Consider the following 17,059-nt stretch of genomic DNA (forward strand, 5'->3'; position numbering starts at 1 on the left):
CAGACAGGCCTTTGGTCATACATAGGCACCTTTTCTTTTTCTTGTCCTCACTGTTCTATAGTGTTGTTTTAATTAGTGACTCATGATTTTATCCAAATTCTTTTATTCTACTTTTTCTATCTGGTTTCACTGTCTTTTTTAACTACCGTCTGTTGTTGCGGTCATTTATTTCTGACTTTGTTTTATTGTGTTTTTATATTAAGCTGTAATGTAAAGCACCCTGTGCATTCGTGCTGTGAAGGGTGCTATATAAATAAAAGTCATTCATTCATTCATAGAGGTCGCTGTTTTGACAACAGTACGGGTCCCACCGTTGAGTTTGAATGACTCCTGGACATGGTTAATACTGTACAAATCACTTTATTCACAAATCATTATAAATTATTCACACTATAGCATGTTTTCCTTGAAACAGAAAGTCTCGTCCCTGTTACAGTTCAGAGTGGATGCTCTCGTACACTTGGAAGGTGTACTGGATGCCGTTCTCCTCGTGTGTGCCCTCTGGTACCCCCGGAAACCTGCAGGGAGACGACAGGACATTGGTGTGTTGTGCAAAAAACAGTTGCCTCCGCCGCCATGCGTGCGTGTGAACGCGAGGCCGATGTTGTAAAGCACTTTGGATAAAAGAGCTACATAAATTCAGTCCATAAAAAGACAGCATCTCCGAGTCAAATGAGGCTTTGATAATAAATGGTCTGTTTTAACAGAGTTAACACTAGCACAGCCGACAAGGGGTCACATGACCCCTAGGCATTTTCAATAAATGTATCCTCGTCACTCGGTCGAGCTCCAGCTCTGTCACTCAATGACTTTTCCTAAAAGTACCCGTTTTATCTGCAGCACGGTTTCTGAAATTTCAAAATGACTTCAGGAAAATGTAATTAGAACGTTATTCCACATATGGGCCGTTGGAACAGACGAAAGTCACAGCACTTTGCGAGCGTCTAGCGCAGGGGTGGCCAACCCGTGGCTCTTCCATCCAAATTTTTATTTTAATATCTATTTTTTATTATTATTATTTTAATTTTTTTTTAATGTCACTCAAACCTACATTTCATTGTGGTAAACCTCATATTTTTATATTCAGAGGTAATTATATAGTTTACACTGTTTATTTTTCTCATACAAGCTGTCGGGTCATCTGACCTGTTCCTGGCGGGAATTAGTGGCATTTCCTCCATGGCTGTGCTGGTGTTAAAAGAGTTCTATTCATACACACTCTGGATGCACCGATAATGAGTTTTCATTGCCGATACATTACCAATCCGATCCATTACTTTGACTGAAGAGCAAACTATTGGTTTGGAATCATTGGAGAAAAACCTGTCTGTCTGTCTGTCTGTCTGTCTGTCTGTCTGTCTGTCTGTCTGTCTGTCTGCCTGCCTGCCTGTTGAACTCACCCGGACAGTAAGCTGTACTCGTCTGGGTTGATCTCTGGGAGGAAGGTGTCGCTCTGGAACTGCTGCAGGATGCGGGTGACGAAGAGTCTCCTGGTGGCCCGGCTCTCCATCATCTCCTGGGGAGCCCAATCAACGGAGTGACGACAATAATCAATACATGTGGCAACGTCTTGTGTGTGTGTGCTAGGGCTGTCCCCGACTAAGGATTTGGATAGTCGACTATGATTGGCCGAAATTTGCAGATAGTCGACTATTAGTCGACTATGAAAAAGAAAATGTGAAAAAAAAAGTTAAATATATATATATTTTTGTATCATTCCATTTGGGCTGTGGGGGTGCTTAATGTCTGAAGGAGTCGACTGAAGGCTTCTTGTCCTCTGCAAAAGCATGCAATTGGTCCACTGATGGATACATCTTGATATTTGTTTAGTCTAGTGTGTTCATTAGATGGGTGAAATCCTCTTTCAGTGCCTCTGTGCCTGTTTTCTTAGGCAGTTAGCCTCTGGTATGCGTGCCATTAGCGTTAGCCACGCTTCTATGCCTCTTTTCTTTTGTAAAGAATGATAATTTTTTTAATATATATATATATATATATATATATATATATATATATATATTTTTATTAAATATTTATATATATTTTTTTGTATTCGACTAAGAGGTTGGCAGTCGACTACGGCTCCTTTCGATCGATTAGTCGACTATTCGACTAATAGAGGTCAGCCCTAGTGTGTGCGTTCACGTATGTCAATGCAGATGGAACAGAATATGTCAAGAGCTGGGCGCTTCATTTTCAACTCATCCTTGAGCAGGTCGCCATGACAACCAATGACAAGAGAGAGAGAGCGAGGGAGGTATGAGGGACCGAGCGCCTGTGTTCATCAGTTGGACCTTTTAACACAAACGCCTCGTATCTGAGAGATTAAACAAGATTCTCAAATTAGTGTAGATAAACAGATAAAACGTTACAGACACGTTGACAGAGGGCCAACATTATGGAGAATGTGGCATTTGTATTTAAAACAATATTAATTATTGCTTACTTTATCGTTACATAGTTAATGTGATAGTATACCATGATATGTATTTCAGTTCATTAGCACCCAGTCCTAGCACATACAGTTCATTAGCACCCAGTCCTAGCACATACAGTTCATTAGCACCCAGTCCTAGCACATACAGTTCATTAGCACCCAGTCCTAGCACATACAGTTCATTAGCACCCAGTCCTAGCACATACAGTTCATTAGCACCCAGTCCTAGCACATACAGTTCATTAGCACCCAGTCCTAGCACATACAGTTCATTAGCACCCAGTCCTAGCACATACAGTTCATTAGCACCCAGTCCTAGCACATACAGTTCATTAGCACCCAGTCCTAGCACATACAGTTCATTAGCACCCAGTCCTAGCACATACAGTTCATTAGCACCCAGTCCTAGCACATACAGTTCATTAGCACCCAGTCCTAGCACATACAATTCATTAGCACCCAGTCCTAGCACACACAGTTCATTAGTACCCAGTCCTAGCACATAGTTCATTAGCACCCAGTCCTAGCACATACAGTTCATTAGCACCCAGTCCTAGCACACACAGTTCATTAGCACCCAGTCCTAGCACATACAGTTCATTAGCACCCAGTCCTAGCACATACAGTTCATTAGCACCCAGTCCTAGCACATACAGTTCATTAGCACCCAGTCCTAGCACATACAGTTCATTAGCACCCAGTCCTAGCACATACAGTTCATTAGCACCCAGTCCTAGCACATAGTTCATTAGCACCCAGTCCTAGCACATACAGTTCATTAGCACCCAGTCCTAGCACATACAGTTCATTAGCACCCAGTCCTAGCACATACAGTTCATTAGCACCCAGTCCTAGCACATACAGTTCATTAGCACCCAGTCCTAGCACACACAGTTCATTAGCACCCAGTCCTAGCACATACAGTTCATTAGCACCCAGTCCTAGCACATACAGTTCATTAGCACCCAGTCCTAGCACATACAGTTCATTAGCACCCAGTCCTAGCACATACAGTTCATTAGCACCCAGTCCTAGCACATACAGTTCATTAGCACTAGGCTTGGGCGGTATGACGGTATACCAGGGTATTTAGAAATACCTACGGTATTGATTTTCAATACCGTCCGTCACCGTCAAAATCACAGATGCGCTTCAGTTTCTATAACAGTGAAACAGAGTTTTGAGTGTAGTGCACACACTGAGTGTAGTGCACACACGCGCCAGCAGAGGGCGAGACCGCTCTAGTGGAGCGAGTGGGTCACAACGGTGTTCACGTTTTACGGTAATGTTGCGACAGTGCTGTGAAAATACCGTAAAGCGTTGTGACGAGAGCAGTGTTGTTGTGGCGCAATCAGTCTCTTATTATATGTGAACTAAATTATTATATGTGAACTAAAGAGTACAAGGTTTACACAACAGCCCCCACCCGCCTTTTTATTGTATTTGTACCGTCCTGTACTATCCGCTGTCAGCTGTTTATCTCTCGGTGAGCTACTGAGCTTGAATAACTAGCGTTAGCTCACGTTAAGTAGCGTTAGCTCTGGGGCTAATCTTAGATTACCCTGAACTAAATCAATGACTAGGTTATAAAGCATTAGAGTAGTTTTCACTGCACATAGAAGTAGCCAAACAACGGGAGCATTTCGGGAGCATATGACCAAAACCCAGGCAATTTCTAGCCCTTAAGGAATCAAATAGTCTGCCATGGCTATAGGCTAGATGCTAACGCTAAAACGGTGCGGGCTTCTACCGGTGCGGGACTACCGTTCTGAGAGCTGACGATGATTTGTTTACTTGGTAACACGTAACCCCCCCCCCTGCGGATGAAAATGAAAGTCATACCGTCAAATATCGTGCACCGGGGTATTATAACATAAAGGTTTGCCGGTTTGAAAATAAGGATACCGCCCAAGCCTAGTAGGTACTATGCAGTGGAAAAGCGCCATTAGACTAGAGGCAGGCTATAAGGGTAGACTACTAAAAAAAAAAAAAAATGCATTCAAACTTTATTTTTTTGGGCGCACTGTGCGGTAATAACCGCGGCGATAGGAAATATTTCGCAAATTTGTGCGGTAAGGAAAATATCAATACCGCTGCAGCTCTAGTAGATACTCAAAATCACATGATCGGATCGGGAGCAAAAAAATTTGATCGGGACATCCCTACTTAAAACAGTACACAACACGGACCACTAGCCTAGCTTAAAACTAGGGATGCTCGATATTGGCTTTTTTACCGATACCGATATACCGATATTGTCCAACTCTTAATTTCCGATACCGATATCAATCGATATCACATTTTAATGCCGATATCGGCCGATAATATCGGTAAGCCGATAATATCGGACATCATTTCTATAGAAATGTTAAAAAAAAACAATAATAGTTTTTTTTTTTTAAACCGATACAGATATTTTCCGATATTACATTTTAATGCCGATATCGGCCGATAATATCGGTAGGCCGATAATATCAGACATCCCTACTTAAAACTGTACACAACACGGACCACTAGCCTAGCTTAAAACTGTACACAACACGGACCACTAGCCTAGCTTAAAACTGTACACAACACGGACCACTAGCCTAGCTTAAAACTGTACACAACACGGACCACTAGCCTAGCTTAAAACTGTACACAACACGGACCACTAGCCTAGCTTAAAACTGTACACAACACGGAGCACTAGCCTAGCTTAAAACTGTACACAACACGGACCACTAGCCTAGCTCATTCCTGTACACAACACGGACCACTAGCCTAGCTTAAAACTGTACACAACACGGACCACTAACCTAGCTTAAAACTGTACACAACACGGACCACTAGCCTAGCTTAAAACTGTACACAACACGGAGCACTAGCCTAGCTTAAAACTGTACACAACACGGACCACTAGCCTAGCTCATTCCTGTACACAACACGGACCACTAGCCTAGCTTAAAACTGTACACAACACGGACCACTAGCCTAGTTTAAAACTGTACACAACACGGAGCACTAGCCTAGCTTAAAACTGTACACAACACGGAGCACTAGCCTAGCTTAAAACTGTACACAACACGGACCACTAGCCTAGCTTAAAACTGTACACGACACGGACCACTAGCCTAGCTTAAAACTGTACACGACACGGAGCAATAGCCTAGCTTAAAACTGTACACAACACGGAGCACTAGCCTAGCTTAAAACTGTACACAACACGGAGCACTAGCCTAGCTTAAAACTGTACACAACACGGACCACTAGCCTAGCTTAAAACTGTACACAACACGGACCACTAGCCTAGCTTAAAACTGTACACAACACGGAGCACTAGCCTAGCTTAAAACTGTACACGACACGGAGCACTAGCCTAGCTTAAAACTGTACACGACACGGACCACTAGCCTAGTTTAAAACAGTACACAACACGGAGCACTAGCCTAGCTTAAAACTGTACACAACACGGAGCACTAGCCTAGCTTAAAACTGTACACGACACGGACCACTAGCCTAGCTTAAAACTGTACACGACACGGACCACTAGCCTAGTTTAAAACAGTACACAACACGGAGCACTAGCCTAGCTTAAAACTGTACACGACACGGACCACTAGCCTAGCTTAAAACTGTACACGACACGGACCACTAGCCTAGCTTAAAACTGTACACGACACGGACCACTAGCCTAGCTTAAAACTGTACACGACACGGACCACTAGCCTAGCTTAAAACTGTACACGACACGGACCACTAGCCTAGCTTAAAACTGTACACGACACGGACCACTAGCCTAGCTTAAAACTGTACACGACACGGACCACTAGCCTAGCTTAAAACTGTACACAACACGGACCACTAGCCTAGCTTAAAACTGTACACAACACGGACCACTAGCCTAGCTTAAAACTCCGGGAGAGCTGTTTTTGGCCAACAGCTGGTTTCTATCTGCCTCCACTCATTGTGCTAATTGGTGACTCACCTTGTATAGTGAGCTGCCTCCTATGACCCAGACCTGGTCGGCCTTGTCTGCCATCTCAGCCGTGTCCAGCAGCCTGAGGGCGGAGCTGAAGTCTGGGGCCAGGTAGTGGGCCCCTGCAGGGGGCTCTCTGGAGGAGAGAGGACACACAGGGAAGGTTAAAGGTCACGTCTGGGGCCAGGTAGTGGGCCCCTGCAGGGGGCTCTCTGGGGGAGAGAGGACACACAGGGAAGGTTAAGGGTCACGTCTGGGGCCAGGTAGTGGGCCCCTGCAGGGGGCTCTCTGGGGGAGAGAGGACACACAGGGAAGGTTAAGGGTCACGTCTGGGGCCAGGTAGTGGGGCCCCTGCAGGGGGCTCTCTGGAGGAGAGAGGACACACAGGGAAGGTTAAGGGTCACGTCTGGGGCCAGGTAGTGGGGCCCCTGCAGGGGGGGGGGGCTCTCTGGAGGAGAGAGGACACACAGGGAAGGTTAAGGGTCACGTCTGGGGCCAGGTAGTGGGGCCCCTGCAGGGGGGGGGGCTCTCTGGGGGAGAGAGGACACACAGGGAAGGTTAAGGGTCACGTCTGGGGCCAGGTAGTGGGGCCCCTGCAGGGGGGGGGGGCTCTCTGGAGGAGAGAGGACACACAGGGAAGGTTAAGGGTCACGTCTGGGGCCAGGTAGTGGGGCCCTGCAGGGGGGGGGGGCTCTCTGGAGGAGAGAGGACACACAGGGAAGGTTAAGGGTCACGTCTGGGGCCAGGTAGTGGGGCCCCTGCAGGGGGGGGGGCTCTCTGGGGGAGAGAGGACACACAGGGAAGGTTAAGGGTCACGTCTGGGGCCAGGTAGTGGGGCCCTGCAGGGGGGGGGGCTCTCTGGGGGAGAGAGGACACACAGGGAAGGTTAAGGGTCACTTCTGGGGCCAGGTAGTGGGACCCTGCAGGGGGGGGGGGCTCTCTGGAGGAGAGAGGACACACAGGGAAGGTTAAGGGTCACGTCTGGGGCCAGGTAGTGGGGCCCTGCAGGGGGGGGGCTCTCTGGGGGAGAGAGGACACACAGGGAAGGTTAAGGGTCACGTCTGGGGCCAGGTAGTGGGCCCCTGCAGGGGGCTCTCTGGGGGAGAGAGGACACACAGGGAAGGTTAAGGGTCACGTCTGGATTCAGGTCAATGTGTTCGCTGGCCAACGCTGACGTAAAGGAAGATGCTTCATGTCGTTTTTAAAGCCAATGAGAAGTATGTGAACTATCATCATTCTTCTATTTACCTCTTCCACATACTGTAATGCAGGGGTCTCAAACTCAATTTACCTGGGGGCCGCTGGAGGTAGAGTCTGGGTGAGGCTGGGCTGCATCAAATATTCCACAAAAAAAGGGTTTCAAGCATTCAAAAAAAAAGTACAACTGATCCAATCTTCTCAATCTTTAGCAATAACATTTCAGAACATGAACAGTTCTTCAGAACATGAACGGTTCTTCAGAACATAGGCTTCTCAGTGGTGTCAGTGGACTCATCCACTCACCCCCCAGTCCTCCTCACGTTCCCTCCGCTCCGGCACAGCCTACCTCCTCAAAGCCCCCAGGACTAAGCTGCACTCCATGGGCGATCGCGACTTCTGCTCTGCCGCACCCAGACTTTGGAATGCTCTCCCCATCCACCTGAGAGCACCACAATCCGTCGAGGTTTTTAAAAGGGGCCTAAAAACATTTCTTTTTAACAAGGCTTTTGCCTGAATTTTCTTTTACTTTTATTTTTACTTCTATTCATTTTACTATTATTTTTATTTTATTTTACTCTTAGGTTCTTCCATTTCACTGGTTGTTAGTCTTTTTAATTGTTTTTATTCATTTTAAATTGTTTTATTCATTTAACTTTTGTCTATATCTCCTGTAGCACTCTGAGATTCTCACGAATGGAGAGTGCGGTACAAATTGAATCCATTATTATTATTATTATTATTATTATTATTATTATTATTACTATGGAAATGCACTGTGCATTTTTTTTTATTCTATCACAAAGCTGTTTAAATGGGAACTATCTTATAAATGGCCTTTTTGAGTGTTTAGCATTGTTTCCTAGCTATGTGAACTTATATTAATATGATCTATGTCTCAAAATTCTCATATTGGCGCATTCTTCCGATTCTCCTCTCACAATATTCACCCTCACTGAACTGAGTCATTTGAAAATGTGCCCTATATGTGATGTCAGAGAGACACCGCTGCATGTTAATGTTCAGGTGAACCAGAACGCGCACAGTGGTTTAGGAGCCCAGGCTCAAAACAGCTCGAGATCTTGAGGTAGAAAAATGCTGTTTTTGAGGACTTGCTTAGAAATACAAAACAATGAATAAAAAAAATATATATATTACAGAGGTGTTCCATAGACTCACAGGAATTGTGTAAAAGTGCCCAAATAGTGAAAGAAATAGTAAAATAGTTCCCCTTTAATCAAATCACCAGCCAGTATTTCAGTTATTCTGGTTGCTGTGCGATCTGAGGGGGCTTTGCTTTTTTTTGCCTTCAAACATGGTCTCCATCACTCAGTCACTTATTTTCAAATTGCCACCCTTCACAAGAGCTACCGTTTCTTGGCATATAGTCACATTGGTTTGGTGCTGGGACTCAGGATGAATGCATATTTTTCAGTCCATTCACCTTTGAATTGCAGTCGACTTTTCTTTTACTGACCATCTTTGAAAATGTCTAGAAACTAGGCTAGTAGCTACATTTATCTCACAGAGATAAAACTGGGAGCAAGTTTACTGTAGATGCGCTGCCAACTGACTCGGACTGAAAGACAGAGACGACTTGCATTCCGTGAAGACCCGCCCTACTCCCCTACTCTGCATCTGATTCGCAGACTGTGGGTGAGAGGGGGGAACGCTGACGGGATGCTGAATGTGATTGGACCAGACCCGTACACAGACACAGACACAGACAGTGTGGCAGTGCAGCCAGCCGCTTATGCAGAGCACTAGGAGATAGCGAGGATGCATTTGCTTCCACTTTACTTGATATCACTCCGGAATCACGTTTCAACCAAGTCACTAACATAACGTTGCTGTCATGAGCGCTATGGTAGCCTACAAGTGATCAAATAAATAAAACGTCCAACTCTCACGCAACGACTCGGCAAACAGTAGCGCGCGGGCCGCATTAACACTACACTTTGATGTCAAGTAGGGGGCCGCAAAATATCATCCCTCAGGCCGCGAGTTTGAAACCCCTGCTGTAATGTCAATAATATACCTACATTTTCTCAGGGCTTTCTGTATAATATTTTGCCTATTTGCAGTCATTATGGAGTCAGGGCCCCCCAAAGCCTCAACGCTAGTCATTAATGCATACTCAGGTTTCAACTAATGACCGCTCACAAAGTCACATCAGGCAAACGTATGAAGACGTGTGAATGTGGTACTAAGGTTGTACCAGTATATCTCAGTAAGGTTTAGCTTCATTCACTTGATGATGTATTGGTATTGTAATGTAATGCAACCGTAGCCAACCGTTTATTTCTATACCGCTCCAAAATGAGCTTATAGCTATTATCTGGTGCAATGTATTTATTGTACATTCTGCCTGTCAAATAAAACAAATAATAGGGATGCATGGGTAAACTTTGATTCAAAACTGTAATGAACATTCAGCTGGAGTATGTCTGGGTGTGAGAGGATGCTTACTGGGAGTTATGTGCAATTACAGGAGTTATGCGAGATATGTCACGGTTAGTTTAAAAGGTGGATAAACTATGAACTGCAGTCGGTGATCATAGTAACACCAATAATCACCAAGATACTATTATAGATATGATTTGAATAGTATCATTTGATTTCCTAAAAAAAAATACCATATTTTATACCATATCGGAGTTTGTTTGTTTTTGTTTGGGTCTACTGTCCATGTATTATAATTCAATGTCTGTAAAGTGCTTTGAGATAACTTATGTAAGGCGCTATATAAAATAAATGTATTATTATTATATTTCTATGTAACTCAATCTGATACTACTATGAATGCTGTGCTTATTAAGGTGAATTCACTCTATTTCACAAATAACAAGGTGGGTAACCTGCTAGGCTACATTTGTAGCTGTGTATCGTGTTACAGTTTTTCTCAATTGCTTTGGTGCATTTCTCTGATCAGAATTAAAGTTCTCATAACTGTTAGTTCAACCTCCACAACATTGTCATTTGTGCACAATTTAGTAGCAGTTTCTCATTCCTCCGAACAAATTGCAAATGCTTTTGGACATGCATCAATTGCTTTCATACAATTCTCTGCTGTTTTATAACATTATCATTTGCTTATGTCATGTCAGTCAAAATTAACTATACTTATGACTGCTGAATAATCATTCCCTATAAAACTAATAGTCCTCATTTCATTGATTGAGTCATTACATACAAAAATGTTGAACTAGTTGTCAAAATCTATCAATCACGGCCTCACAATGGCTGAGGCTGGTCAAAGGGTGCAGCCAAATGTTGAGAGAACCACTGTAAATTAAATTACTGTATTCAAACATTTCTTCGGGAGAGCAGGTGTGTATACTGGACAGTAATTCAGCACTAAACAATCTGCACTGCACTACTGCCATTGTGTCATACATGAAGCTTGCAGTGGGACAAGAACTTGTCACTTTTACATTTTACATTTAGACAGCTTTACTGCAGCACAGATTTACTGTATTGTAGTGTACAGTAGTGTTACAGTAAATATTTGCCATATTTACAGTATGGTACTGTACTGCATTATTTTACAAGTGGGAAGCACTGTTATTGTACACTACAGTAATATGAGTTACTGTAAAGCAGTATATCTCATGTTTGCTGTACATTACTGTAATTTTACTCTGCACCACATAGGATTGCAAGACAACCTCGCAGAGGTGGAAGAGGGCCCCTTTTTACTCCGCAACAAGAGGAAGCCATTTGTGCAATGGTGATTGCAAACAATGCCATAAGGTTGACAGAGATACAAAGCGCTGTTATAGAGGATGACAATATCTTTGGGAATATTGAATCCGTTTCAATCGCTACAATTGACAGAGTGCTCAGTGGAAATTAAATGCGCATGAAACAATTGTAGTACAATTGACAAATGAGTAGCCATTTGACTGGAACAGAGTGAAGGAGATCCGCCACCAGTATGCACAAGTAAAACATTTATGTGTTCTATGCATAAATGTTCAGTGCTGTAAACTGGTTACTTTGTGTAGTGCCATGCAGTACACTTACATGACAGTTCATACTGTACAATATGTTGTCCAAAATGCATTATGTTACACAGGAAAAGTTTATAGTTTTTATCTCTCTCTCTTCTGGGATAAAGCGTGTACCAGGGAACCACTGCACACATTATACGTTGATGAGGCGGGTTTCAATCTGGCAAAAGGTAGACCGCGTGGAAGAAATCCCATTAGACAGAGAGCAACCATTGATGTCCCAGACCAACAAGGAGGGAATATTACAATGTGTACAGTGTGTACAGTAATGTGTAACTGTAGATTTCAAATGGCTGTGCAAATAGTGTATAGTGCTGTCTTGAGCATTTTCAGGTAGTGTCACCAATATCTGACTTTTTTGCATTGGAAAACACTTACAGAGTGATCTGTCATAATGAAAACATGACAAAGCCATTTGACTATCTTGTTCATAAACAATGGTGTCAGGACTTTTCATTTTGATGACAGTGACACTTTCATTGACATGGATACTTGCTTTTGAGGAATGAACTATCCATTTTGAGCAAGTGACACGCTTCTGCAGGTTATCAACTAGGTTTTGCAGTTTGTACTAATTGTTTTGAGAAATGCACTAACAGTTATGATAACTTTAATTCTGATCAGAGAAATGCACCAAAGCAATTGAGAAAAACTGTAAACGATGCATCTCCAGTTAAAGGGATAGTTCAGAGTTTTGGAACCCTAGCCCTATTTGCTACTTACTGTACCAGTGGCGTTTTCAGCAGAAGCCATGCTGTTCCTCACACTAGCTCCGGCTAGTTAGCCACGAATGAATGCAAAGTCAATGGGGTCAAGCACCAGTCTACACAAGCTGACTGAAGCTCGCTAAAGGTCTACTCCACACAGGGAGGGCACACCGAGTAGATTTCAGTGACCTTCAGTCAGCTTGTACAGACCGGAGCTTGTCCCCATCGACTTAGCATTGGCGTGTGGCCAACTGGCCGGAGCTAGTGTGAGAAACAGCATGGACACTCCACCGATCATCATCATCATCATCTAAGTAAGAAATAGGGCCTGGTTCCAAAATAATCTGAACTATCCCTTTAAAGCAGAAGAGGCGTGGCTTGGTTTGTCGTACTTTAGCTCCCTGCTCAGGACGATGTTGATCCTGTCGCTCAGCGGTCTGTTCTTCTCTGGAATGGAGAACCACGTCTTCCTGCCCATGATGACAGCGTTCCGTTTACCTGCCGGCCAATCAGAGTGCAGGGCAGACTTTAGGATCAAGGTGGTCTCAGACACAGTACAGTTGATCAGTGAAGAGGATTCCCATGTGATATGGGAATAATTACAACAACATACTAGGGCTGTACCGAATGTAATTTTCTTTTTCTTTTTTTTTTACATTCGAAGCTTCTATTGAAGTTTTCGAATGAAGCTTCGTCATATTTTATGACGTAATCATTAAAATTTGATTTTTCGACAAAAAAAAATCCTCAATTTGAATAAAGTGATTAATCTGATTAAATAAGTATTTTTCTTTTATTAAATCAACTTTCTTTAATGAATATAACTAGTCAGTTTCGTCAACATAAATAATCCAATCAGGGCTCACGGTTGGTACAAAAGTGATGGTGACGTCTTGATGGAGCGCCGAGCGGATGCAGACAGGCTACATCATTTATGATAAATGTTTTATTTAAATGTTTATGACGAGTCATATACTATAATAGTATAATACTATAATATTAGTGTAGCCTAATCTTTATCTGCAACTGTGAAGAAAACCCCCATTGGTTTAAACAGAATGAACACACATACATTTATTTTTAATAAATCTATTTGAATGTTGATTAATAATTTGAATGTCAACGTTATGGATGAAGCTTCTAACTATTCGGCGCGGCCCTACAGAACATACCCTGACAAAAGACATCACAGTACACTGCACACACTACATTTACATTTAGTCATTTAGCTGAACGCTTTTTTTTTTCTTTTTTAAACTTTGGCCATTTCCCTGGCTCTTTTATATGTTTATCGCATTTATACTTGGTCAAGTTCGACCGACAGAAGCAGGCTGAAAGGGTTCAGATGGGGGGGAAGACACTCTGGGAAAGGCATGGCTGCAGTCCGGGATTCGAACTCGCTCAGCCCCAGATCCGTGACGAGCACGGTTGTCCACGGCGCTGAAATAGCACTCGTGGTACGTGGTGAGCTACTGGAGCTCCCCTACTTTGTGTGTTTTTAAAGGTGAAATGGATATAATAATAAATAATACATCAATTTTGTATAGCGCTTTTCCAAATGCTCAGACACTTTACATTACAGAGATAGGACCTTTTGTTTTATTTTGTATTGATTATGTATGTGATATATGACTGATTTATGCTGAATGTTTCATATTTGTATGTGTATATCTGTATATCACAGGAAGAATAGTCAACACGTAACGTCTGCATGTCAGCTTTATTTATATAATAATAACTTTATTTATATTATAGCACGTTTACTGTTCCAGAGCCGAGGGGCAGCATATATTATTATACTGTTATCATTACATTCAAAATAAGTGATCATTTTTTTCGGTGATAATCGTATGTGATGTTTCGCACAATATAATATAATTCTAAAAGTCTTTCCAAAAAGTTATATTATAAGGGCAACCATTTTTTTTATTATTATTACGAGAGTCTGAAACTGTCAAAATCCATCTCAACCTTCAAAAAAATCACTGAAAGAGGAACTGCTCAAATCATATCTCTAAATATAGAATCCATACTTAGGAATATTAATTGTCTGTATTTATTTATGTATCCATGTTGTATGTATGTTAGTAGGTAGGTAGGTATATAAACCATGTTGTATGTTTTTGTTTGTGTTCAGGCTCTCCCTCCAAAAGATTTAAAATAGCTTCTTGGGAGTCCTGGCACACAATTGCAATGTTGTTGTATCACATGAAGATATGTATTATGTAATATATCGTGTGTGTGTGTGTGTGTGTGTGTGTGTGTGTGTGTGTGTGTGTGTGTGTGAGAATACATTCATTCATGCATTCATTCATTCATTCATTCATATTATAGGCAGAGGTGTGTAGCAGAGGTGTGCAGCACGTGAAGAGACAGTGTGGCAACAACATTGACGTGCATTAATTTACTTTAATTAATTTAATTTACTTACCCTCAACAGATGGAGTCGATGTCATCTTCCGGAAATGTTTGAATTCATTACTGTAAAAAAACAAACACAGACAAATAAATCAAGACTTAATTAAGGTCTACGAGACATGGCCTGCACCGGGCGTGTGTTGTTGACAACGCCAGTCCAATAAGTCTGGACTATGGACTCTGGGCACAACAACTACACTCGTTAACGGTTAACCCTTTCACTGCCACACTACAGAAGGTTAACCCTTTCACTGGCACACTACAGAAGGTTAACCCTTTACTATCACACTACATAAGGTTAACGCTTTCACTACCACACTACAGAAGGTTAACCTTTCACTACCACACGACAGAAGGTTAACCTTTCACTACCACACTACAGAAGGTTAACCCTTTCGCTACCACACTACAGAAGGTTAACCTTTCACTACCACACTACATAAGGTTAACCCTTTCACTACCACACTACAGAAGGTTAACCCTTTTCACTACCAAACTACAGAAGGTTAACCTTTCACTACCACACTACAGAAGGTTAACCCTTTCACTACACACTACAGAAGGTTAACCTTTCACTACCACACAACAGAAGGTTACCCTTTCACTACCACACTACAGAAGGTTAACCTTTCACTACCACACGACAGAAGGTTAACCCTTTCACTACCAAACTACAGAAGGTTAACCTTTCACTACCACACTACAGAAGGTTAACCCTTTCACTACCACACTACAGAAGGTTAACCCTTTCACTACCACACTACAGAAGGTTAACCCTTTCACTACCACACTACAGAAGGTTAACCCTTCACTGCCACACTACACTACTACCTTCGGTAGTGTGGCAGTTGAAAGGGTTAAAAACTGCTGCTGCTTTCACAGCGTTGTTATATAATAACGTTAATACTAATAATATTTATTTAGGTAGAAGAACCACTTACCTGAGTCTTATCGGATGCCAAGGCAGGTCGCCTTTATGACCAATACCCATATCGGGACATACTGCAACAATGCAATTGAGGACACGGGACTGTTTACCCGTAGTAGTAGTAGTAGTAGTAGTAGTAAGTAGTAGTAGTAGTAGTAGTAGTAGTAGCAGTAGTAGTAGTAGTAGTAGTTTGTACAAAATGCCGGTTGAAGTCCAAGCAGACAGTAGTATGTCAGGTTCGACTCGAGGCGAGCAGCAGTCCTCCTCCTCAGTTCAACAGCGTCCCTCCCGCAGCCCGCCTCCGGAAATGACGAGGAATTTTCTTATTATTATTATTATATTATTATTGAGGTTTAACGGCGGCTGGCCACTTTTAGGGCATTACTGCCACCTCTTGGTCATTCGATGATGACAGCCCTTACAAAAAAAGTCTCTTGATGCCAGTCTCTCTCTCTCTCTCTCTCTCTCTCTCTCTCTCTCTAGACCCCCGTATTTCATTGTATACTTGCATGCCGTGACAAATAAAACCTCTTGACTTGACTTGACTTGACTTGACCCTCTCCTCTCCTCTCCTCTCCTCTCCTCTCCTCTCCTCTCCTCTCCTCTCCTCTCCTCTCCTCTCCTCTCCTCTCCTCTCCTCTCCTCTCCCCTCCCCTCCTTCCTCTCCCCTCCTCTCCTCTCCTCTCATCTCCCCTCCTCTCCTCCCTCTCCTCTCCTCTCCGCTCCTCTCCTCTCCTCTCCTCTCCTCTCCTCTCCTCTCCTCTCCTCTCCTCTCCTCTCCTCTCCTCTCCCCTCCTCTCCTCTCCCCTCCTCTCCTGTTCTCTCCTGTCCTCCATGTCCTCTCCTCTCCTCTCCTCTCCTCTCCTCTCCTCTCCTCTCCTCTCCTGTTCTCTCCTGTCCTCCCTGTCCTCTCCTCTCCTCTCCTCTCCTCTCCTCTCCTCTCCTCTCCTCTCCTCTCCTCTCCTCTCCTCTCCTCTCCTCTCCTCTCCTCTCCTCTCCTCTCCTCTCTACTGTGACAGTATGGAAGCCACCTAGCCACCCCATGGAACCACCTGGGCCTAAATTAGCCTCAATATTTACCCTCGTGGTTTTGTAAAGTTGTAGTTTACAATATCACCAGAAGGGGACATTGTTGACACAGAATAGTCTGCATTGTAATGCATACAATAATACAGCTGATGTTGAAAACATAAACGGTATGTATTAGTTAGTTAAGAGCTAAAAAGTGACTATATATATGAAGGGGGGGGGGGGGTGTTATCTAGACACCACCCTAACAGAGAGGTGAAGGGGGGGGGGTTATCTAGACACCACCTAACAGAGAGGTGAAGGGGGGGGGGGGTATGTTCTCTAGACACCACCCTAACAGAGAGGTGAAGGGGGGGGTTATCTAGACACCACCCT

At 43.3% G+C, this 17,059-nt stretch overlaps 1 protein-coding gene across 1 annotated transcript; it reads right to left on the minus strand.

The window, feature by feature from the left end:
* Nucleotides 1-370: 370 nt before the first annotated feature.
* On the minus strand, nucleotides 371-15,841 carry dhfr (dihydrofolate reductase). The gene is made up of 6 exons (XM_084315148.1): nucleotides 15,669-15,841; nucleotides 14,741-14,790; nucleotides 12,702-12,807; nucleotides 6,402-6,528; nucleotides 1,401-1,516; nucleotides 371-518 (listed from the first exon to the last, which is right to left on the minus strand). The coding sequence occupies exons 1-6, from the start codon at nucleotides 15,716-15,718 to the stop codon at nucleotides 431-433; spliced, it is 537 nt and encodes a 178-aa protein (XP_084171274.1). The 5' UTR covers nucleotides 15,719-15,841; the 3' UTR covers nucleotides 371-430.
* Between the last annotated feature and the right edge of the window lie 1,218 nt (nucleotides 15,842-17,059).

Source organism: Notolepis coatsorum (genome assembly GCF_963971535.1).
Source record: "Notolepis coatsorum genome assembly, chromosome: 1".
Lineage (NCBI taxonomy): Eukaryota > Metazoa > Chordata > Actinopteri > Aulopiformes > Paralepididae > Notolepis > Notolepis coatsorum.

What these genes read in the sequence shown, in the direction of transcription:
- dhfr (XM_084315148.1), bottom strand. Translation starts at nt 15,718, where the DNA reads ATGGGTATTGGTCATAAAGGCGACCTGCCTTGGCATCCGATAAGACTC. An exon ending in ATCGACTCCATCTGTTGAGG is followed by an intron (nt 12,808 to 14,740) that starts GTAAGTAAATTA and finishes ATTGGCCGGCAG; the next exon opens with GTAAACGGAACGCTGTCATC. An exon ending in GAGGCAGCTCACTATACAAG is followed by an intron (nt 1,517 to 6,401) that starts GTGAGTCACCAA and finishes TGGGCTCCCCAG; the next exon opens with GAGATGATGGAGAGCCGGGC.